This window comes from Eleutherodactylus coqui, chromosome 9 (genome assembly GCF_035609145.1).
Source record: "Eleutherodactylus coqui strain aEleCoq1 chromosome 9, aEleCoq1.hap1, whole genome shotgun sequence".
Lineage (NCBI taxonomy): Eukaryota > Metazoa > Chordata > Amphibia > Anura > Eleutherodactylidae > Eleutherodactylus > Eleutherodactylus coqui.
This window is the reverse complement of record NC_089845.1, coordinates 130,444,831-130,469,515: the sequence shown is the minus strand read 5'-3', so window position 1 is coordinate 130,469,515 and position 24,685 is coordinate 130,444,831. Positions and strand designations below refer to the sequence as shown.

At 42.4% G+C, this 24,685-nt stretch overlaps 1 protein-coding gene across 7 annotated transcripts in view; it reads right to left on the bottom strand.

The window, feature by feature from the left end:
* Nucleotides 1-23,823, bottom strand: part of ENPP2 (ectonucleotide pyrophosphatase/phosphodiesterase 2) — an 80,544-nt gene extending 56,721 nt beyond the window's left edge. For 4 of the 7 annotated variants that reach the window (XM_066578511.1, XM_066578512.1, XM_066578513.1 and 1 more), the window contains exons 1-3: nucleotides 23,665-23,822; nucleotides 23,383-23,497; nucleotides 694-849 (exon numbers count right to left, since the gene is read on the bottom strand). In XM_066578511.1, coding sequence (XP_066434608.1) covers nucleotides 694-849; nucleotides 23,383-23,497; nucleotides 23,665-23,697 — 304 coding nt within the window. In that variant the 5' untranslated portion in view covers nucleotides 23,698-23,822. Of the gene's footprint in view, nucleotides 1-693; nucleotides 850-23,382; nucleotides 23,498-23,664 lie in introns of all 7 variants that reach the window. The other 3 variants (XM_066578508.1, XM_066578509.1, XM_066578510.1) reach the window with 1 other exon arrangement.
* Nucleotides 23,824-24,685: the final 862 nt, after the last annotated feature.

Genomic DNA, 24,685 nt, shown 5'->3' with positions numbered 1-24,685 from the left:
ACAAATCGCGGCATGCTCTATTTCTGTGCGGGTCACGCAGAGGTCCGCACAGAAATGTCACTCCCGGCACCCCGGCTCCGCTCTGCACCGGCTGGCCGGCACATAAAAGAGCTGGAGCCGCGAGAGAGGTGAGCGCCGCACTGGTCCCTGCAGGGGCTCAGATTGGGTCCCGCTGCGAGAATTCTCGCAGCGGGATCCGACCCGTCCGCCTGCAGGCGGCCTAAGTCTCCTCTCAGCCTTCTTATTTGCAAGCTAAACATTCCCAGATCCTTTAACCGTTCCCCATAGGACATGATTTGCAGATCGCTCACCATCTTGGTAACTCTTCTCTGAACTTGCTCCAGTTTGTCCATGTCTTTTTTAAACAAAGACAAAGGGAACAAAGTTAATAGAGTCAGTGCCTGGTGATGTCCTGATAGTCCTTCATTTTAGTCTACAAACTTTTTGCCCCAATGGCACTTTTTTTTTTTTAAACACTCTTTTGGACTTTTTGGATTGTTTGTGCAATCATTTGGGACAATCATCCAGTTAAGATCATGCATTAGCTTTGCACTGCATAAGAGTCCTACATAAAACCACAGATGACACCTGTTGGAGCCTCACTAAATAATTCTGCCCCAATCTCTCTCAAAAAAAAAAAGTGGCAACAAGGAACCCATTTAATGTTCATGACTGTGATCTCAAATACTGTACCTGTCTTTAGGCAGAGCTGGTCAAAGTCCTGGCAGCAGCTGTTGTAACTCTTACAGAGGTTGTCGCAACGGCAGGCAGGCGGACCAGCCTCTTTGAGCTCAAAACATCTGTCCTTACAGGACCCAGACGTGATGTCATAGGGGGAGTTACTGCGACCTGTGTAAAAGCAAGGGAATATGCGTAAAAATAGCAAAAGTCAAAAGATTATTAACCCTTTCCAATCCACTGTCTGACATCTAAAGACATTCTGATTGAAGGCTGTTCAGCTCCAATGTCGGAAGACGTCCGGCAGGGTATTCTTACTGTAGATTACTGGCCGCTCTGTTGTCGGGGGGCCTCTCCAGCATGTCACATACCGCAGTACTGGCTCTAACCAGCAGATGGCGCCATTGTATAACGGCAGAAAGAGAAAGCCCCCTAGGAAATCCTAAATCCAAAATTGGATTGCAAAGGGTTAAGGGTCCTTTTGGAAAGGTCGATTGCGCTTTCACACAGAAGCGATGATAAATGGAGGTGGAGCGAACTGGAGATTACTATGAATGGAGGCGGGTGTCCAGAAGCAAACAGGCAGTCCTTCATAGATAACAGACTTCCTGTTTACACAGGTCAATAGTCGTTTGATAAACAATAAGCAAATGAATTATTGTTCATTGTTCGGTCATTGGCAGTATTTACACTGAACGATTATCAGATTTGTATGATCCAGCAAAAATCTGAATGATAATCGTTCTGAGTAAAAGGCCCTAAAACCAAACCACCAAGCCTGATAGAGGTTAGATATAGGCATATCATCAAGCTATTAAAAACGGGGTGTTCCACTTCTAACCATCGACGACTGATCCTTGAAGTGGTACTGCCAAATGAGTCTCATTGAAGTGAATGGGACTCAGCCTGCAGTACCACTCGGGACCACTGCATGGAGCTGTGTATTTACGGCAACACAGCCTCTCTGTGTAAATTAGAAGAATGGCAGAAGAAACCAGCTGATTGATCTACAGGGATCCCATCCTGCAAACCCCTGCCGATATGCAATTGATAACAGTTAATAATTATTAAAAGGGGTTTAATTTCTAAGGACGAGGATAAACTTTATTGGACCACTTTCACAAATGGCCATACTTTTTTTAGTCTTTAAATGCCTGTAAGAAATGCTATGAAGTTTTTTTTTTCTTTAATAGCGTTTTATATATTTTGTTACATTCGGAGCATGCTTTTCTATTTTTTAGCATTTTTTTTCTCTTTAAGATCTTTAGAGAATTTTAGGGGATGGGAAAGTTAAAAAAAAAAAAAATCACCAGAAAGATCACTAAACCTAGTGCATGTTGTTATTTTTTCAAAAAATAACCTCAAATGAAAAAAATAAATAAATACTTTGCATGCATGACATTTAATATTTCACTGCAGACTTTACCATGCAGTCTGGTTGTAGCGTTTTAGCCATGGAAAAGCTACAACAAAAATGCCACAAAAAAAGTGGCACTTTTTAGTAAAACACCGTAAAATCATTTTGAGGTTCTGTTCTGCTGCAGCACGACATGCCCTCTGAATGCCAGGGGGATGACTGCTCCGGTGAGACGGGGACGGGGAGTGCAGGGCAGGCTAGACAGGTTCTAGTGGTGGGGGACTCTATTAGGGGGACAGAGAGGGCAATCTGCCATAAAGACCGGGATCGTCGAACGGTGTGTTGTCTTCCTGGCGCTCGAGTTCGACACATCGTGGATCGGATTGACAGATTACTGGGAGGGGCTGGTGAGGATCCAGCGGTCATGGTGCACGTTGGCACCAATGAACAAGTTAGAGGTCAATGGAGGGCCCTCAAAAATGATTTCAGGGACCTAGGGTCCAAGCTTAGGGCGAGGACCTCCAGGATAGTTTTCTCGGAAATACTACCTGTACCTAAAGCCACACTAGAAAGGCAGCAGGATCTTAGGGAGGTAAACAAGTGGCTCCGGAGTTGGTGTAAGAAGGAGGGATTTGGGTTCCTGGAGAACTGGGCTGACTTCGCTGTCGGCTACAGGCTCTACCGTAGGGACGGGCTGCATCTTAATGGGGAGGGTGTAGCTGTGCTGGGGGATAAGATGGCTAGAAGGCTGGAGGAGTGTTTAAACTAGGGACTGGGGGGGGGAGGGTAAAATGAGAAATAGTGGGGTAGCCAGTGTAACTAGCGATCCGGGTCCAAGCAAAGGGAATGGGGGTCAAGCAGGGGGTGGCGTTAGTACAGTTAGAACTGATAGATCAGCCATAAGTACGAATAGCAACAAAACAAATTTAAAAAACAAAAAAAAATGATATAAAAATTATATGACCACGAATGCAAGAAGTCTGATTGGTAAAGTGGGTGAGCTTGAAGCGAGAATGACTGATGAAAATTATGATATAGTCGGAATTACGGAAACATGGCTTGATGATAAGTGCGATTGGGCGGTGAATTTGCAGGGGTACAATCTCTTCAGAAGAGACCGAAGGAACCAGAAAGGGGGAGGGGTATGTCTGTACGTCAAATCGAACTTGAAGCCGAGGCTACGGGAGGATATAGGGGTAGGAGACGAACAGGTGGAATCTCTGTGGGTAGAAATACAGGGAGGAAAAAATAACAAAATCCTGATAGGGGTCTTCTATAGACCACCAAAAGCAACAGAAGAAACTGAAAACTTACTACTAAGACAGATAGAAGAGGTGTCAAAGTGCAACGAAGTAATTATAATGGGGGACTTTAATTATCCAGATATAACATGGGAGAAGGAAACCTGCAAATCTCACAGGGGTGAGTTCTTGAGAGTAATTAAAGACAATTACCTGAACCAACTTGTGCAGGAACCAACAAGAGGGAGGGCCATTCTGGACCTAGTACTAACCAACAAACCGGACCGTATAAAGGGGGTGCAGGTTGAGGGGCACTTGGGGAACAGTGACCACAATATAATCAACTTCCAGCTGTCAATCAATAGGAAGCCTTATCAGGGAGCGACAAAGAAGCTAAACTTTAGTAAAGCAAAATTTGATGAGCTTAGAACTACTATCGGTAACATTAATTGGGACAACATCCTCAAAAATAACGGTACAGAGGACAAATGGGAAAAGTTTAAAAGGATTACCTTTAAAAATAAAAGAAACTAAACTAAAAGGAAACCAATGTGGCTCGACAAGATGGTAAGAGGGGCAATAAACGAAAAAAAGAAAGCGTTCAAACTACTAAAGCAACAAGGCAGCGAAGAAGCGCTAAAATCATACAGGGAAAAAAACAAAATATGCAAAGATACGATCAAAACTGCCAAGGAGGAAGCAGAAAGACGGATCGCCAAACAGAGCAGAAACAACCCGAAGCTGTTTTTCAACTATATTAACAGCAAAAGGATTTGCAGGGAGAGCACTGGCCCTTTAAAAAACAATGCAGGAGAAATCATTGATGATGACGAAGGGAAAGCAAATCTACTAAACAGTTTCTTCTCAAGTGTATTCACAAACGAAAAGGAAATGCCACACGAGATGCAGGGGAATAAAATGAACCCCTCACAAAATATCTCATACCTAACGCAGGAGGAGGTGCGGAAGCGACTAAAGAAAACTAAAATTGATAAATCGCCGGGCCCAGATGGATTACACCCAAGGATACTAAGGGAACTAAGTGACGAGATAGCTAGGCCGCTATATCTAATATTTCTAGACACTATCAAGACCGGTGTAGTACCACTGGATTGGCACATTGCCAACGTGGTTCCAATTTACAAAAAAGGGAGCAAAAGTGAGCCTGGCAACTACAGGCCGGTAAGTCTCACTTCAGTAACGGGAAAAATTTTCGAGGGGATTCTGAGAGACGCCATCGATGAGTACCTCAAGGAGAACAAGGGAATAACTCCTCACCAGCATAGATTCATGAAGGGTCGCTCATGTCAGACAAATCTGATCAGTTTCTACGATGAAGTAAGCTCTAAGCTGGACCTGGGAGAGTCTATTGATCTCGTATATCTGGACTTCTCTAAAGCATTTGACACCGTGCCACATAATAGGCTAATATACAAAATGAGGCAGCTCGGATTGGGTGAAAACGTGTGTATCTGGGTAAAAAATTGGCTCAATGATAGAAAGCAGAGGGTGGTAATAAATGGTTCGTACTCTGATTGGGCCCCAGTCGCTAGCGGGGTGCCACAGGGTTCAGTATTAGGCCCCACTCTGTTCAACATATTTATCAATGACCTGGTAGAGGGGCTGCACAGCAAAATATCAATATTTGCAGATGACACAAAATGATACAATATAATCAATGCAACGGAGGACAACGTGCGGCTACAAACGGACCTAAACTGGGGGCTTGGGCAGGAAAATGGCAAATGAAGTTCAATGTTGAAAAATGTAAGACTATGCACATGGGCAGGAGAAACGGAGGTCACCAATATTCACTTAATGGGGTACCACTAGGGAAAAGTGATATGGAAAAGGATCTGGGGGTATTAGTGGATAATAGACTAAACTGGAGTAACCAATGTCAGTCAGCTGCTGCAAAGGCAAATAAAGTCTTGGGGTGCATTAAAAGAGGTATAGGGGCGAAGAATGAGAAGATTATCCTTCCATTATATAAGGCACTTGTCAGGCCTCACATGGAATACTGCATACAATTCTGGTCACCGGTGCACAGGAAAGATGTCACAGTGCTTGAGGGGATTCAAAGAAGGGCAACTAAACTAATACATGGAATGACGGGACTGGAATACCCAGAGAGGCTATCAAAATTGGGACTATTTACTCTAGAAAAAAGAAGGTTAAGAGGCGACCAAATAACCATGTATAAGTACATGAGGGGACAATACAAGGATCTCTCCCAAGATCTGTTTACACCCAGGACCACGACGGTAACAAGAGGACATCCGCTACGAATAGAGGAAAGTAGGTTTCATCACCAACATAGAAGGGGATTCTTTACTGTAAGAGCAGTTAGACTGTGGAACACTCTGCCTGAGGAAGTGGTGATGGCAAAATCCATAGAGGAGTTTAAAAGGGGACTTGATGTCTTTCTGGAAAAGAAGGACATTATAGGATATAAATCTTAGGTTAATTGTCAATCCGGGTATATAGGAAAGTAGGAACTATTAGGGGTTGATCCAGGGAACAGTCTGATTGCCATTAGGGAGTCGGGAAGGAATTTTTTCCCCAAAAGGGCTAATTGGCTTCTGGCCTTGGGGTTTTTTGCCTTCCTCTGGATCAACATGGGAGGATAGACAGGCTGGACTAGATGGACATTGTCTTCATTCAGCCTTACATACTATGTTACTATGAATGTTACATAATCTTACCCCAGAAAAAAGCCTGCGATGTATACTATTGTAGAGGCATACAATGGCATATATGGCTACAGGGTCACATTGTAGAAAAACCGTATACTGTGTTGTATAGAAGACCATAGTTGAATGGAATACCATACTCTGCTATTCCATGTCTTATATGTGGTAACCCACCAAGTGGAAATCATTAGGATAGTCTTTTTGGCCTCCCTCAGGTCAATGGAATCCTATGGACCCACTTAACATGTACATCACGAGCCTTTCCTGGCATTAACATGAGCTGAACAAGGTCTTAATCTGTGACCCGATAATCTAGAACTTTCCCTAATCCATCGCACAAAAAGAATATGGGTTACAAATACATGAACATCGGTGGAAGTAAAAAGTGACCAAAATTATCTAATATTTTGAAGCGAAACAAAAATAAAAAAAAAACTACATTTATCCAAGATTTAGGCTGAGTCTATGCATGGACTTCCAGGTACTATCTACTGACTCTTCCTGGGTTCTTCCCCATCCAGAAATAGAAACCTATTATTTAATATCTTTATTTGGTTATTTCTATAATGTTGGTTTGTGGGCCAATGATATCAAGTTGCGGCTTGTCGTTATGTTTAATGACTGCTATGGGTTTCACATGTTGTCCTCCTGTAACTTCCTCTTCTACTCAACTTTGAATGTTGAATGAAGGTGAACTCGTAGTTTGTAGAACGTCATTACTGCCTTTACTTGCTCAGCTTTAATCCCCTGAAACAGTTTAATCACTTGATTTGTAACCTATGCTGTATCCCCCAATACGTCCGGCATGCACCAGAGGGAATTACCGCAGCCGAAGCAGGAAGATCGGAACATAGATTTAGTACCCCAGAAAAAGTCTTGGGCACTTGAGGTTGACTTGTTTCAGTAGCCAGGTGATCTCCAATTAATCAGTGCGTTTCCGATTATTAATAAGAAGACCGGTCGATCTCAACTTTTTTAATTACAAGATACAAAAGACTGCATGCCGTAGACCAAAAATAAAAATTTGAAGGTTTAAAAAAGATTTTACACTAAGTTGACAACTTACATAAGGTTTCATAAACATGGATGTTGTGCAAGGGTGGTTTCACACCTGTGTTGGAGCTTCCAGTTTCCTACTCCGTTTGGGGAACAGAAATGGGGAACTCCCGTGGCCTAATGGCTCAAACTTAAGCTAGAACTGAACAGACCCCATTGGCTATAATGGGGTCAATTCACTTCCTGCTCAGCTGGCCAGCTTTTAGCCAGAAGAAAAAGCGCTGCATGCAACAAAACCTCCGACCAGAAGTTCCAACACAGATGCGGTACCACACTAAGGCCGTGTTGTGCTTTTTGTTTTTAATAGAAGCCATAAACCAGTTTTGGAACCACACAACCAAATATTAACACTTAATAGACCCAGTTGACTTATAATAGGGTCTACTGAGGGTTTCGTAGTTGTGGAATTTGCCACATAGATTCCTAAAGGACAGAGCAGATGATGCTCATAGGTCATGTAGTGCAGGTTTTGGAGAAGAGAAATTTGCATCTCTAGATCGATCATAAGGTTAGGAGCACATGTGATGGAAAAATCGAACACAAATACACATTGACTCTGCAGAAAATTCTACATGCGTTTATCCCACAATTTGGCCGCAAATTTAATGTCTCTGCATTAAAAGGGGTGAAAATCTGTGACATAAATGGACATGCTGCAGATTTAAATCTGCACTGTAGGTCAGTTATTGTGTAGAGAAATGATCCAGCATGTGGATAGTTGCTGCTGTAATCTGCTGTGGATTATCCATGCACAAATCTACAAGGAAAATATTCAAGACTTTCGCTAGATTTGCATTTACCCCAATACATTTATATGGATATCAAACTACAAAGTAGCCTACGTTCATATCTGCGTGAGGGGATTCCTTTCTTCTGCTCCATTACAGGGGAACTCCTTAGCTGATCGCACACATCTTGTGATGGAACTGAACAGACCCCATTGACTATAATGGGGTTCAAGTTCTGTTTGCGTTTGCAGTCTGGAATTTATTTAGGTTTGTTCTGGTAAGAGTCCTTCATACAAGACTTTTTTATGCAAGATCTGCAAAGAAACCTCCAAGCGCAAATGTGAACATAGCCTTACATGCTCTAGAACCGACTCCAGACCAGTTTATTTTTCTCACTGCGGTGTCAGCAATTTACCAGAACTGCCTGTAATGTGTATCCAGAAAAACAGCTGAAACAAAACTGGAAGATCAGTTTGTGCGCGAGATAAAGAAAAAGCCTCTTCACTTAAATAAACCAATATCATCCTCCCAATCCACAAGATTTTCTTAAGAAACCTTAAAAACTTCTATTTATTTGTGAGATTACAGAAAGGAGACAGTCATAGTCTGACAACAAGTAATACTCCGAGATACCATTTAAGAAAGCATCCTACTGAGGGTTAATATGCAGCCAACAAAACACATCTTTTAACATTTTGGAGAACGGCTGTGCAGGGATTGTGAGCCTTCATTTGGGGACTGATGGGCCATCTCTGGAGACAGAAGGTAGTCAAAAGGAAGAGTCCATCCTTGAACAAGCTTAGTGATCCGTTGTTGGTAAAATAGGTGTTGATCTATGGCCACTCTGATATGGACTATTAAGATGGCATGTGAGATCTATTGTACTCACAAATGAAAACCGCTATTAAAAGATGTATAATGTATAAGAATAATAGAAAAACAATCTCAGGGACAATTACCCTATGAGGTTTGGGTGAAGTTGCAATTTTTTTGTTTTAGAGCAGTTCTTCCATCAACTCAGAAAATACTGGGCAGATATTTCCTATGTTGTAGCCTTCAGAAATGCAGTATTACCTGAATGGCCATTCAGGCAATACATGGACGACATGCTTACCAAACGACTCTAAATTATTAAACATAAAATAGAAGAAGGCCCAAAAAAAGGAATGAGAACTTCAACTCCTTCCAAAAACATTTGAATAAAATAACACAATATAGGCAACATTTTTAGCATCCAATTCCACAAGATAATAGTCAGTAGCTATATCTTGAGGCTTAAAGGGGTTGTCTCAAGTTTTATCTGACATCCGGACACCCCAGCCGCAGCTCAGTTTCAAAATGAATGGCAGTGGGTGGCCACCACTCACTTCAATTCAATGGGATCACTAGAGACAGTTGACTCCGCTATCTCCAGAGGTCCCATTTAAGTGCATGGAGTACTGCCATTCACTTTGGTACTGAGCCACAGCTGGGGTGTCTGCATGACAGGTAAAACCTCTTATGGAGGCAACTCCTTTAAATGAAGTGCCTATTCCTTCACCCAGGATAGTTTTCTGCCCTAGCCTTGTGTCCACATCAACTAGCTAAGGCAGGACTAACTTGTTGGTGACTCCCTGCCATCCAGCACACAATGGCACAAGTTGTTAGGAATAAAGAGTGGCCCAAGACTTAACTATTACAGACAAAATGCTCATAGCTTCAGTTATAATCCTGACCAATTGGACTCCCTTCAAGGGCATAGTTTTCCACCCGAATAATCTGCTGCCCAAAATTCCTGTTGGTCCTGTAGGCACTACACGCACTCATTTAGCAATGGGACCTATCCACGATTTTACATTCCGATGTTGGTTGAGGCCACCTGCTGTCAGGTTCTCCACAATCCTGGGGACAGGGTAAGGTGATTTGGTGTCCTAGGCAGATTAGGAAATTAACTCCCCACCTACAACCCCTAGAATCAATTAAAAGTCAACTTACTTTTTAATGAACGAAATCTAAACACATCTTAAAACAGATACAGGCAAAATGTTTAATGTGGTGACTCCCTTTACTTTTTATCTCCCTTCAGCCCAGACCGTTTGGGCAATTTCTCCCAAAGACTGCAGAGTTTGATGCCAAAACATCTTCGGTCGTCTGAGCCCTCCTCTTCTACAGGAGCTGAACCACATCTTGATGACAACTCACACTACATCCTGGACAGTGCAGCACCAACACATGGATCATGGGAGGATTAGCTTGGAGAGAGGATGGGTGCGCATCCTGCAACAATGAGCGCCTCCATCAATCATGGAAGTACACATTATATATAAAGTGCTGCAAGAATCTTTTTTTTAAACCAATAAATTTGTGTGCCCCCCCATACATCCATCTATGACACAGTGGCAACCTTATCTACCCCTGCCATGTCTGAGCCCATTATTCAGCACTATAGTGGACAGAGTTGACCAACACACCCAAACACTTCTGTAACCTACAACAGCTAAAAAGTTAACAAAGTAATAGTATTGGGAAGAGCTGCAGATTCAGTATACAGAACTGGAGTGTGGGAGGCGAGCTCGTACTGTATGATCATGCCGGGCTGAACAGGAGGTAGATTTTCCCAATCAGTTAAACATTTTAAGAGTTGCATGTTGTCCCGTTTCATAATTGACCTTTCATGGCGCTTATTCACAGTTCATGATCCTTACTGGATTTCAAAAGACGTGTGGTAATGTAGTCAGATCCTGCAGGGGTTACACACAAACACCACTTTCTCCCCCAAACTATCAGCGATTATAGCTATTGGGTCAACAGGAAGTTACTGACATATCGGAAGAAGCGAGATTTGAGGGGTACACGCACATTAGACAGCAACGTATTTTATCGCATGGCTAACTTCACACAAGCAGATCAAAGACCTTGAACTTGGCAAACATGCTAATGCTAGACGTGTTTATTGAGTAGCTTGTGCCCATTTCATGCAAAAAACGCCACCCACCACACTCTATTTTCCTGCACATTTGTGCATCAAATGTCCCCACAGAAGTCAATGTGGATGCACAGATGTGCGCACAATACACTAGGAGATGCGTGAAACACGGCGTAATTGCAGAGGAATAAGACTTCTTGAACTTGTTGGACTAATTAGCCTTTCGATGGCTGGGAGCATTAGCATTTTTGTTTTGGCATGCACAAATGAATATGCCTTGTGTGCACACATAGTATAGTAAAATACGGAAAAAAGCGTGCAACATTCATGCAGCTAAATGTGGCACTCATACATGTGCAAATATGCTTACGCTCGTGTGAAACCAGTCTTTAGGCCCTTTTACATGGAAGGATTAGCGTTAAAAAATAATTAAAAAAACTGTTTAGACAAGCAAAAAAGAATGATAGTTTTTCAGTGTAAATGCAGCGAACGTTCAAATGTTGAATGAGAAATCGTGCACATTTTGTTCATTCATTTTTTGCAGGTTATTGTTGGGTTGTTTGCTAATCATTCAGTTTAACCCTTTCCAATCTAATTTTGGATTCAGGGTTTCCAAAAAAGCTTTCTCTTTTTGTTGTTATACAACGGTGCCATCTGCTGGCTAAAGTCAGTGTGTGTGCCAGAGAGGCTCCGACAGCGGAGTGGCTGGCAATAGACGGTAAGAATACCGTCGGACGTCTTCTGACATTGGAGCTGTACAAGCTTCAATCAGAATGTAGGAAGACATCAGACAGTGGATTGGAAAGGGCTAAATACCGATCAGTTGTCCTTATTCACTTATACTCGTGCAAAAGATAAATCGTCATGTCTTAAAGGACCTTTAAACATTACCCTTATAGTCACACCCCTGTGCCAACTTGCATTTGCACAAAACAAAGGAAAAGGTACTTTTGTTCTGAGATAGGAAAGTCCACATACATGCTTAGGCCTCACGTCCACGGCATGCACAGATTCCGCGTGCGGATTTCCACAGCGAAAGACCTGCGTGCCAGTGCGGAATTTTTAAATGCTCACCGGCGATCGCGGATGCGATTTTTTTTTTCCACATGGATGCACTGCGGATCACCTGCATAGAAAAAAAATCCACAACCCCACCTCCCAGCCTTTTCTCCCCCTCCCTAACTGATTTTAGCCTTCAAATCTGCAGTGCATCCGCAATTGCATTTGCAGATGCACTGTGGATTGTCTGCACCCATTGAGCCCATCCGCATGGAATCCCCACCAAAATGGAGCATGCTGCGATTTGTTTTCTCGTATCAAATGGTGCACAAATCAAGTCTGCATCCTTAAATTCAGTTGTGGATGCCAATGCTTCCCTATGGGCACTTTGAATTGTGGACCTTCCGCGCGGGTGACCCGTGTGGATTCCGCAAATCAAATCCGCCCACGGACATTAGGCCTTAGATTCAGAAATGCAAACTCCTCTTTAAAAAAAGAGTTTACCTTCATTTCAGTAGAGGTGATGGCCGCTCACCTAGCCAACCAGAACCTTGCTGTGCTCCGATGGAGGGCAAGAACCCCAAAACAGCTGTACGTACAAGGGGATTCTGGTTTGACTTACATTCCTAGTGAAGGTTAGATATTGACTCAATGGGTAGCTATGTTCCAATAGGTGGCAATATGGAGTCATTATTCCATAACACATTTGCATAGTGTTTTCCCAGGGAGCATTGCAGTGCTCTCCCCAAGTGGAAACATTTTCACCCTCCCAGACTCAGTGGAGGTAACGGCAAGACATGCGAATATATCGAATACACCCCCTCCCCATTTCTTGTAGTGCCCTCTGATCAACATAGAATTGGATATTATCTTGAACCTGGTAAGTGGAGAAAGAAGCCATTTTACCACGGTGATGGAACCCACAAATCACGCTGTAGCCCGAAGAACACATTTCTAAAACGTCACAAAAGTGCAATATTTTTCCAAAAACTTCTCTAAAAACAGAAAGTAGTAATCCTGAATAGCTTGCCATTGGCTTTCTGGCACAGGACCTCCGTCCTCCTGGGGCCATCATTGTCAGTAATGTTTATGACTGGAATAGGAAACCTCAAAACCTACAAGTTCTGGAACATTTGCTTAACCTCCAACTATTAAACAAGCCCGGAGTCTGATCCCGACAATTATCTAATTTATAAAGGACATGAAACATTCTGAGCAAATAACCAGCGCCATTAAAGGCGCTCTCCACAAAAACAAGTTTCAAACCATTATACAATTTTTCACAACCCGGCTTTTCAGCCTTATTCATTTTAATACCCCTGGGAGCAACCAGTTTCTTTGACATGGCAAAAATTAGAGTAATGACATGTAATAACAACCTTGGATTAGAGGGTTGCAAAAAGAACAGACAGACTGTATACACAATACAGGGATGAGGGCTCCCTTCGTCTTATAGAAGATCATTTTGCTTTACTTTTTATGAGCCCACCCATAGATACTATGAAGGAATTACTTTAAGAAATATTCCCTTAAATGTTGCCCTTTTTACGGTCAAGTTTTGAGTAGATAGGGCAGATTTACTATACTTGCAAGACATTGAGGATCCTTGGATACGAGTTGTGAATTTGTGTATTTTTGCCAAAATGCCAACTAATATCTCAATGGTTTACCAATTTTGCAGGTTGCAGTTGGGGCTTGAGATGTTAGAACCTTGTGTGGTACACTTAAAGGGTGTGAGACAAACCGCCGGATCTAATGGTATGGTGTACCTCCGAACTTTCAAACAATGGATAGAAGGACAACTGAGGAGCATGTAGAGGCCTCTTTTTTTAAAGAAATTGTCCAGGACTCAAGACTTTCTATTGAGAACATATCCTCAGGATACAAGATAAGAAAAGATAAAGGTGGAGCTCCTTCATCCAATAGAATGGATTTGCCTTTCTAGGAGATGGTGGACAGGCAGTACTTCACCCTAACGTCAACCATATACTGTGTAGTATAATGTATAGGCTATCAGGAAATGTAGAGAGGTGCAACCCTCACACAGAAATGATTCCAATTGTAATGTCGGTTCTTCTTTATTAAGAAATTCAAAACAGCCAATATTAATACGACTCCGGAACGTTAATATTGACCGGTTTTTAATTTCCTAATAAAAGTACCGTGTTTACAACCAGTTCAAATAATTTTTGTGAGGGTTGCACCTCTCAGGTTCACATTTTTTTAATTTCCTTATAGCCTATCCTCAGGCTAGGTCATCAATAGTGGATTGACAGGTTCCCCACTAAGCAGCTGATGCACAGACCCGCTGCCAGTGTGGACAGCACTGGAGGCCGATAGCGCTGTTAACATTGCAGCAGCTCGGTTTGGTACTATAGGTAGAGTTTCCACTGAGCTCAATAGGAGCTGTGCCTGCAGTAACAAACTGAACCACTATAATATAGACAGCACTATCCGATTCCATTGGTGTCCATACTGATAACAGACTAAGATGTCAGCTGATCGGCGGAGATCCCACCAAACAACTTTTGGGGACCTATCATGAGAATAGGTTCTCAATAGGAAAAGTCTCCAAAGTCCCTGACAACATCTAGAAACAATAAAATGCCTCTACATGTGCCTCAGGAGTTGTCTCTCTATCAATTGTTTGAAAGTTGGGAGGTACACCATACCATTCTCTTAGGAGGTCTCTGTCCCACAACTTGTATTTTTCTGTATTCAGATTGATAATTTATTTTAAGAGTTACAATAAACTTGCTCTTTAGTTTCATGCATTTTTTGTAGTTTAATCTTTTTGTCTAGCTTAATATATAAAATGACACAAATAATTTCATTTTGAATATAACACCAGGATATTCCACAGCGCAGAACTCACAATCTACTTCCATAATTATTATATCAGCACAGACATAATATACAAACTCCATGCAGATGTTGCCCATGTTAGATTTGAACCCAGAACCCCAGCGCTGCAAGTCAATAGAACTAACCACTGAGCCAATTACTCAACTATATTCACATTGAAGTACCGAGGCAAAGACACTGAATATCTTCTCTTTCGTTATCATACAAAGGCCATTGATAAAAAGCACCCAAAAATTAAGGTATTCGTGTACCAAAATAATGCACCCAGCACCAAAATTACAATACAATACCAAAGCAGTACCATACATTACTATAATGGATTTACTGCTATGAGGAATACGATTTTTAAAAAAAAAAACGCAAAAATTGTTTTTTTATATTAATTTAAGGCCGCCTGCACACGAACGGATTTGCATTGTGGAATCTGCGGTCGGCATCCACACCGCGGTTCTGCAGCAAATACTGTTCATAGCATGCTATGGGAAAGGGCTTCTTCCTGCACACTTGCGGAAACCAATTGTGGTTTCCATGAGTGGAGGGAAAAATAAATTTAAAAAAAATAGCGCAGTATGCTCCATCTTTGTGCGCTGTCCATACGGACAGCTTCCATTGAAGTCAATGGAAGCAGTCTGACCTGCGGCCCTTCTGCAATTGAAATTGCGGAATGGTCCCGAGTACTCACGTCATCAACTAGCAGAGCTGCAGTGGAATCTGACCCGTTTGTGTGCAGGCGGCCTGAATCAGACAGTGAAACATTTTCCATTTTATTTTCGGATTGTAGATTTTTTTTTTATACTGTTCTTTATACGTAACTATGATGGCAGACATCATTCCTGAGCTACATTTAACAGCGTTTAGAGAGATGTTTTACAGCAGCTTCATGGGCCACTTACACAATAAACAGGAGGGGACCCATGGACCTGCAGGGGTTATTTTTCAGGGATGGGGGAGTAGATAGTCACAGATTATACCTATTGTGAATGATGGATCCTGTGTTAATCTACATATAAGTGTTACCTCTCAGTGTAATCCTGCCTGCGGGTCACATGACACCGCCGGCGCGTCATGCGCTGTAGTGCGCCAGAGCATCATGCGGGACTTCGCTCAGTAGATCCAAAGGCAAGTATGGGGTCTTTGAGGGGGGGGGCGCCGTGACGGACTCTGCAGCGGTATCCTGCTTGCAAAGCCAGTCACGGCCGTGTGCATAAGGCCTAAGGGGCCCATTTCCATGGGGACATAAGATAGTCACTGATGGACGGTGTATAAAATGTGGGTGTGGTTTCACAGTGCACATTGTAACCTTTACATATATTATTACAACAGCAGCATACTGTACCTCTGTATTGTGACATGATTTGTATGATTCCTGTACTGTAATGGCTTTGACTAGATTATCCCTGCACCATGACATCACCAAACGTTCCTACCCCCCCCCCCCCCCCCTCTACTGTAAATGTCATTGAGTAGATTATCCCTGTGCTGTGACATTACCATGCTTCATTATCCCTGTACTGTGGCATTACGATTTGAATAATTCCTGTGCTGGAACATCATTCACTAGATTATCCCTGTACTGTGACATCACTGTGCTGTGACATCGCTAGGAACATTACTGCACTAATGTGACATCACTGTGCGTTATTCCTGTACTGTGTGCATTATGATTAGGGAGACCAACATAATTATAAGCTTTACCTGAACTTACTGTAAAAGGTGATTGTGATGGGGTGAACCCATTACAAGTTTTCCTAAGAAGGCCCCCACGCTTACTTGTTATGCCTCTGATCAGGAAGTCTGATGCATGATTGACTGTGACTGAGAGCCCTGATCATCCCAAGATAGTTGAGGCCTCAGAGCAACTTGCTCATTTGCCCCCTTCTTTATTCTTGCCTCCACTAGTATCATACGTGTCAACGGTGCTTAATACAAGTCATTTAGAGCCTCCTGCATCACAGCAGAACAGCAGAGAACTTTGGAGCAGTGTAGAACTCTGGGCACATAGAGTAAGGAAAGTTAAACAAAATCCTGGCACCAAAATGTGGGTTACTGCTGATGTCAACAGTTTAGCCTTTCACAAGCATCGCTGCTTATCCCAACCTATTTATCCTTACAGCATGAGGGTATAATGGACACTTGAGAATTGCACAAAGAAATCAATTAAAGGAACACCAAGTCCAAGTCTGTCGCATACAATACATGATTTATTACTACATGTTATCAGCCATTTTAGGAGGCAGACAAGCTAAAAGTGAGCAGAACATACAATCTGAATGCTCACTGCACTGGTTGGATTTGAACCCATGACTTCAGTGCTGTAGGTGAACAAAACTAGCAAGAAATCCATCAATCATCATCCAACACTCATTTGCATATTTCCCAGAGGAACATGGATGGCCTTATAAGTCTCCTCATTCACCTTCAAGGTGCTCTCCATAAGGAGATATGATACCCTTTCTGACCAAAGTTGCCAGACTCCTACTGCAAAACGTGGAATACTTCACAGTACACAGGTTTTCTAACATTAGAGAAACATAGCTTTCTGTATATGGGTTGTGTCAGAAATCTCAACTGAAGTCAATGGTGCTGAAAATCACTACTACTTACAAACAGTGGAAGAAAGCAGACATGTTTTTCTAATCCCGGGCAACCCTTTTAATCATGGACATGTTGGAAACGGGTCACTAAGAGATCAAAGATTCCTCTTTTGGGCCCAACTGCCGAGAAGAGAACACTGCCTGGGCACAACAAGACCTTGAAATAATCTACTAATCCTTCTAGGTTAAGTTGCATCAGTCTGCAAAGCAACTATTCTGTTTCTTCATAGACTAACATTTTAGAATTATCTGATGGGCCCAGGGAACGTGGCTGCCCGCGCATTAATTCACTACATGTGTTAGAAGTTATTGAAGACCAGATGACGCAACACCATACCAGTTGTGTACCTGGATAGTTAAGAGAAATGGGAAGGCATCATCCCCAAATCCATAGTAAATAAAATTTACCAATTACCATACCAATTCCACATTAAATCTGCAGCAAGTTTGTGTTGGATACATGTGCACACCATAGTCTATATGGAATATGTTTTATTTGCATGTGGCCCCATTGAATGAAGCCAATCAGTATGCAAATCTACAGTATTAGTAACTCGGAGGGAGGTAATTACCCAGAGTTCCACACCGCCGCTTCCTCCTGTATGACACAATACCTCTCTATTACTAGAATGCATAATAGGGAACAAGTTCTGTCCTAAGGTCTGGCAAGTGCCCTTGGGGACTTTAGTACTACAAATACCTGAACATCATTATAATGGGGAGTTCACGAGTAAATCCAAGACACAGCCAAATTTCAAGTTAAATGCCCACTGCCATGTGCTACACAACACCTCTACATTGTTCTTTCAGCAGCCTTTCCCCCACTGTCCCCATTTTTGCCATCATTGCTGACCACAGGACTGTAACAGTTTTTCTTAGCCAAAAGGTGCATGTTGTTTCAATAAGGGGGTGGTGTATAACTGGTGTGAAAGGAGTTTGGTATATGCTTCTTTTCCTCTTGAAGGCTAAAAGTAAAGGACAAGTCTTGTTTAGAAGCTACAATTCAAATGACAGCATTTTGACAGGAAGAATAGGTTTGCATACAGTGCCATTCTTCCCGTCAAAACAGTAGACACCACCCCAGATCCCAACTACCTCGGTGGTATCCCATGTACAATGGTTCCAGCATGGTGATGTGGCTTTCATTTATAATAGAAGTCTCAACACAGATGTGAACATGTCAGAGGAAATTGGAATAGTTTTGTGTGACTTAATACCGTCTCTTTAAAACTGTGCCGTGGGTAAAGCTGGTGGCTTTGGGGGGAGAATGCGGACTGGACGTGGTTGGTGGTGCTGCTGAGCGTGGAGAGATTGAGGACAGAGTACACAGAGGAAAATGTATAAGAAGCAGTTTCTCAGAGAGTCCAAAAAGAATTCTCTGTAATTGTAGGCAGTAAGAGGTATATAGCCGGGTGATTCCTGGACGCCTGTTTGCCATCTTCAAAAGAAAATAGTCTTGCGCCTGCCAAAGAAACTGGCCTTCCCATACCAGCCAAATTTGGTGTGTTACCCGAATCCTAGTTGAATAAAAAAAGTTACCAGTTTTCGTTAACATGCGTTCTCCAGGTGATGTTCCACATCTGGTACCAGTACAAGGCCCAGGTGACTGGGTATTCTTCTGCTAGTATGGACTTCCAAGCATGGTTCACCAAAGCTATAGCATACCCATAACAGAGTTGGCTGCAATGGAGTCAATCGCCACAAGGACTGGCTAAGGAGACAGTTGAAGATCTGGCTACCCTACCTAGGCTTATGCCTATCCTCAAGGAGCTCCGTGTCATTGTCAGGCAAGGTTCTTCAAAAACAGCTACAAACTAACTTGTTGGATTCAACACGAAGACATTAATGAATCCTATTCAAATAGAAAGGATATAACTGACAAAAATAGTGTCTACAACTAGCCTCAAGGTCCTTGATGTACAATCCTCTCAAGCTTCCTGCATGGTAAAGATATGAGTTAGCATGGAGAGGCAGTGACTCCTGTTTATAGGTACGGACAGACTTATGTGGCTTATATCATTACCATTAGATGTTCCTTACATCATTGGGTCGGAAACCAATTGTTCACCAAGAAGTATCCCTGTTGCCCTCATTATCAGCCTCCTCCAGCCAGTCTACATCTTACCCCTCTTATATCACATATGTACACTATCCAAGGCAAAGTGTCTTGTAGCTTCGCCATGGCACCCATCACCCCGATTCATATGCTATACCAATCTGCCCTCCTAGCTGTATGTAAAATTGGTGGTAGAGCCCTCTAGAAAACAAAAACCCAAAAGAATAAACTGCCTTGAATACAACTCAATGCATTACACTTTAGAGTCAATTATCTGATATATGGAGAGCTGGCAGAGGTTGGAGACCAGAGGCGAGGGGGCATTCATATGTACTCCACAAACAACTGCAAAGTTTACCATATTGTGTGAACAGGATTTTTAACATCTCGACCACAAAACAGCAACACCTGGAAGAAACGGTAAATCACCCCAGCAGTTAGAAAACTATATAACTGTAATGTACGATAGGCCAAACCCTGAGCTATTTCAGTAAAAAGCAAGTGCTAAAATGCATCGAGAAGGAATTTCCCAAGAATTGAACATAGATTGTGATAATTGGACTGCTCAGACTTTGAAGAAAAAAAAAAAAGATAAATCAAAGTTGTGCCAGCAGTTTCCTGGCACCAAATTCCCACTTTTAGGGTGCATTCACACGAGCGTAGGCGTATTTAGGTTCGCAAGTGCGCAGCGTATAATCGCCGGAAAGAACGTTTTTCGGAGATCATGACCAGAGCTAGAAAGCGTATTATCGTTTGTTCCTACTTTGCAAACTATCTTTTCGGCCATCGAATATGCGTTGGCGCGTATTTCGGTCGCGTATGTTCCGTGTTTTTTTCGGGTTGCCGTTTTTACGCGCCGTAAAATCGCCCGTGCAAACGAATACATTCAAAACCAACGCCTCAGACGGTCACGTATATACGATTGCGCGCAAAAACGCGCCGTTTATGAGCTCGTGTGAACGCACCCTTAGGTCCAGTAACTCCTGAAATAATGGACCAAGCTGTGCCTAAACAATACCCCCATATAGCAGCAATAACATATAGTGCCCATATAATGAACACCTAACAATGCCATATGGTACCCAAAATGTACAACTATATGGTGTCAGTGCACAGAGAAACCAAAATGTGCCACTTCGTATATTAGTCACATTGTGTGCCAGAGGAAATTATATTAAAAGGGGGTTACACCAAGATTACAAGTTACCCCTAGTCACAGGACAGGGGGATAACTTACTGATCGCTGGGGGTCTCACTGCTAAGACACCCGCTGATCCTGAGAATGGGTGTCCCCCTGTCCTCCCCACTGCAAGGTTACTGCTCCCCCACAGGGGGAAGGAGAATCAATGGTGCGCCGGTCATGCAAGCACACGGATGCTCTATTCCATTTCAACGGGATTGCAGATATACCCAAGCTGTAAGCGCTCTCGTACTTCCATCTATGGCTAGGGGATAACTTGTAATCTTGGTGCAACTCCCTTCGAGACCGGCATTTGAAAAGCTCATCTTACTTTAAAAAAAAAAATTGTTGAAAAACACTATTTTCATGCCATTTGATGAAAATGCTGCAACCAGATGTTATGTTATAGTGACATATATAATGCACTGAAAAGTGAGAGTTTTGGTCTTTAGGTCAGTGCCGTTTTTTTCAAAGTGCAACATGCTCTGCATATGGTGGTTTTCAGACATTTTACCCTACAGGCTGATAAAACATCAAAAGAAAAAAAAAAAAGCTATGCAAATTAAAAAAACACTATGAATGAACTTAATGGCATTTTTTAAAGAAGAATTAATGAAGGGGGAGTAAAAAAGGAGGACCAAAGTTAGCAGAAGACATGCAGTAGTTTTCTCAATAGACACTCGTAGCAGACTTGAACCTGTCATTTGCCTCCTGGTGATATCAGAAGGTGTCGTTTGTTTTACAATTATCACAATGAAGAGTCATTGCTGCCCCGGAGCGCATCGACCAACTCTACACTTCTATTATAAGTTTAATATAGCTAAGTCCTATTTTTCCGTTTCTGCTGAATTTTCTTAAGTTTCCCATAGAACAACAATGGAGGAGGGAGTCTGAAGAAAGGCAATACACAATTAAAGTTACTTTTAGTAATTTAGGGTTTAGTCAAACACAATGCCCAGGGCAATAGTAAGTATAGGTCTGCTGTACATTCCCGAAATGCTACACCTCAAGTCATGAGTCCATGTAAGACAAGATGGCCGATGTCTCCAGTCATACAAACGTATGTTGAATGCTACCAAAAAGCTTCTGTAAGGTTAATATCACATAGTCTTTGATGGAACTATCTGAGCGCTGTATCCCAACCCAACCAGTGTCCAAAGGACTCCCCGAAGAGGTCATAAGTTAGCAAAGCGTACAGGCAAAAAGGGAGGGTAAGTCAAAAATCGGAGTACTTGATTGGCTCTTAGGTATGTGATTTGCATGCACTCTCTTAGGCCGGCTTCACACAGGCGCAAGCACAACTGCACATGCCTTAACACAACTTTTCTGTGTGTGTCGGCGTATTTTACTGCACTTTTTCTGGCCATAAGACACAAACCACTTGAAATAGCAAATTTGTCTAATAAACACCAGATGTGTTGTTCTTCCTGCGCAATTACATAGTGTTTCATGCATCTCCTTGTATATTGCGCAGGCTTTAGCGCACCCCCCATTGACTTCTATCGGGACCTGTGGTGCGTAAATAAGCAGAAAGATAGTACAAGCTTGCATGTGACCGAACCCATTAAAATCAATGGGTTCTATTCTCTCTCCAGAAACTGCATCCTTCCATGGCACATATCCAAGTTTATGCAATGCACCATCCATACTACCATATACTATCCAGTTACCTGCAGGTCTACGGCCAGAGTAAAGTCTAGCTATACATCACCCCATACGATCTTATGTGACTCGCTGGGGTCCTTGCCCAGAAAAGTTGCTAAATTTGACTCTTTGCTTGCAGGACTGATAGAGGCAACAACGAGCCAACCCTTCATTAAGTTTTTCTCTGGTTAGCAAAATTGTTAAATGCCTCAACTGATATAACTCTAGAAAGTCCTAGATTAGGACAAAAAAAAGGGATTGCTGCCGACTACTTTTTTCCCTCCGTGTTGCAGGCAGGACAGGGACTACTACAGCATAAGGACCCCAACAAACAACTCTCCATATCTCAGCCTCTGGGATCCTCATAAGTGTGAGATGAGGGGGATGCAGTATGTAAGTAATAACAGCTGTCATACATAAAGGTTCAGATTTTCAGTGGAATTGCACTTTAAGGGCTCGTTCACATGGGTGTATTCGCGCGTGGAATATGCAGAGATTAGAACTCTTTAATTTCCATTTCTGTATTTTGCGTGTGCATTTCAGTCACGTAAAAAAAAAAAAAACTACAGCACATTGTACTTTCTTGCACATTTGCGCACCAAAAGATCCCTATAGAATGGGGGATGTGTAAATGTGCATGCAATATGCAAGGAGATGTGTAATACGCTGCGTAATTATGCTGGAAAAAGAACACATCTGGACCTCATTAACCATTTCAAGCAGTGCGTCTTGTTTGCGCAAAAGAACATGCCGTGCGGGCGGAAAAAGTACAGTAACAAGTACGCCGTAAGCCTGCAAAATAGCATAGTTTGTTCCACAAAAATGCAGCGCAGAGGTGTGCACAAATGTGCATACGCCCTTACGAAGCAGCCCTTAAATCAGTGTATAGAAGAAGGTGCAATAGAAAATAGCATTAGGGTGCGTTCACACGTAGCCGATTTGCTGCAGATTAGCGACAAAACCAGCACCAAATCAGCTATGCTTAAACGCACCCCTACCGTGTATCTATATGCCCGGTGGAGGACCACTCTGATTTACGCTCATTACTAATGTCTTAAAGTGACAGGTCCTCCATTAGCCAGTCTGTGGTATATTTAAAGCTGATGCATCCACAATGCATAAACTAATGAGAAGGGAATAGAATAGAAAATGTGGTATCGTTCAAGCCGTGGCTGGTTTAAATCACATGTCCAGATTCATTAGAGTGCGTTCACACATTGCTGATGATCATGTGAACGCACACTTTAAAAAAATAAAAAAAATTATATAAAAAAAACAAAAAAAAAAACTTGACACATACAGTAAAATACTTGCTTCCCAAATTCCGTTGGAGAACCTGTCACATGCAATACCAACCGATCTAGACAATATAATCCCCGTCATTACCTGAGACGACACCTTCATCCAGACTCATATATTCGGACTCTGATCTTTTTAAGCGATTTGCAGTAAATCCAAAACATATTTGCACTCCAAAGATAAAAGTGACAAAGGATATAACCTGCGGGTACAAAAAAAAAAAATAGCACATTAGTATATGCATACGTCAGATTGCATAGGGAGAAATAAGGCTCTGTCAAAGATCAGCTTGTTTAATCGACTGTAGCAATGCAAGAGTTAAATGACAAATCCAGTTTTGCTACATCGATGCAACAAAGTCTTCCCTACCTGATAGAAGTGTAAACCACTGCTCAGAGCCATAGTGCAGGAGCCACTAGATACTGTTTCCCTTTAGGTGTCTGTCTGCAGTGATTGCTGGGTGAGTTGGGTCTATTACTTCCAAGTAATCCCACCTGGTTGAGTTGACGGGCTCATTTCATTTGTCCGGGGTCTGGTTTCATCATGTTTCGCTCACAAATCACAGGCCTGAGTGTAGGAGGCTGCTTGTAGCACCACATCCCCCCCTCATCTCTTCAAACACACACTTCTCTCACACTTAGTCAATAACAGTTTACTTTTAACATGCTCCAGCACAGACTGTCAATGTACTTTGTAAAGTCAAGGAAAGAAAATCATCTGCAAAGTATATTTCCCTGGCAGCACAAAACAGCTGCAAGACGTACAAATAACCGAAAGATACATTTGCCAGAAGCTTAGTAAGTGTTCGGGATAGAAAAGCAGGTACAGATATGTCCTAACTCTTGTTATGTGCGTGGAGACTCTCTATGCAAAGGAGGCTGGAGGGGCATGTGCCTCGGGCGCTGTAAGGGTGAGGGTGGCACTAACAAGTCACTCTGCCTTGACCTAGGTAGTTAGATAGAAGGCAGTAAAACTAAAGGTGTTTACACATGGATCGATTGCAGGTCAAAAAACAGCCAACAATTGAGCAATAAATGATAAGTCAATCATATCGGTCAGCGTTCATTATACGCTCCTGCCACCAGCCCCATTGAAAACGATGGGTGCTGTGATGCAAGATAGAACATGCCACAAAATAGTACATGCCACGATTTGTTTCCTGCACAGCATTGTATCGTGATGCCATGTAGGAAAAAAATCACTCATGTGTATGACCCCATTCAAAAGAATGGGGTTCATATTTGTGCGGTGCACACATCTCGTGCGATTTTGACGACCCTGTGAAGCCCACCTAATAGTCTGTCTAAACATAGTCTTTTTCTTCTAGAGAAGACTCTGGTTTTGGCTTATGTTCCTATAGGAGCATGCATGGCCTTATGAGTCTTCAAAT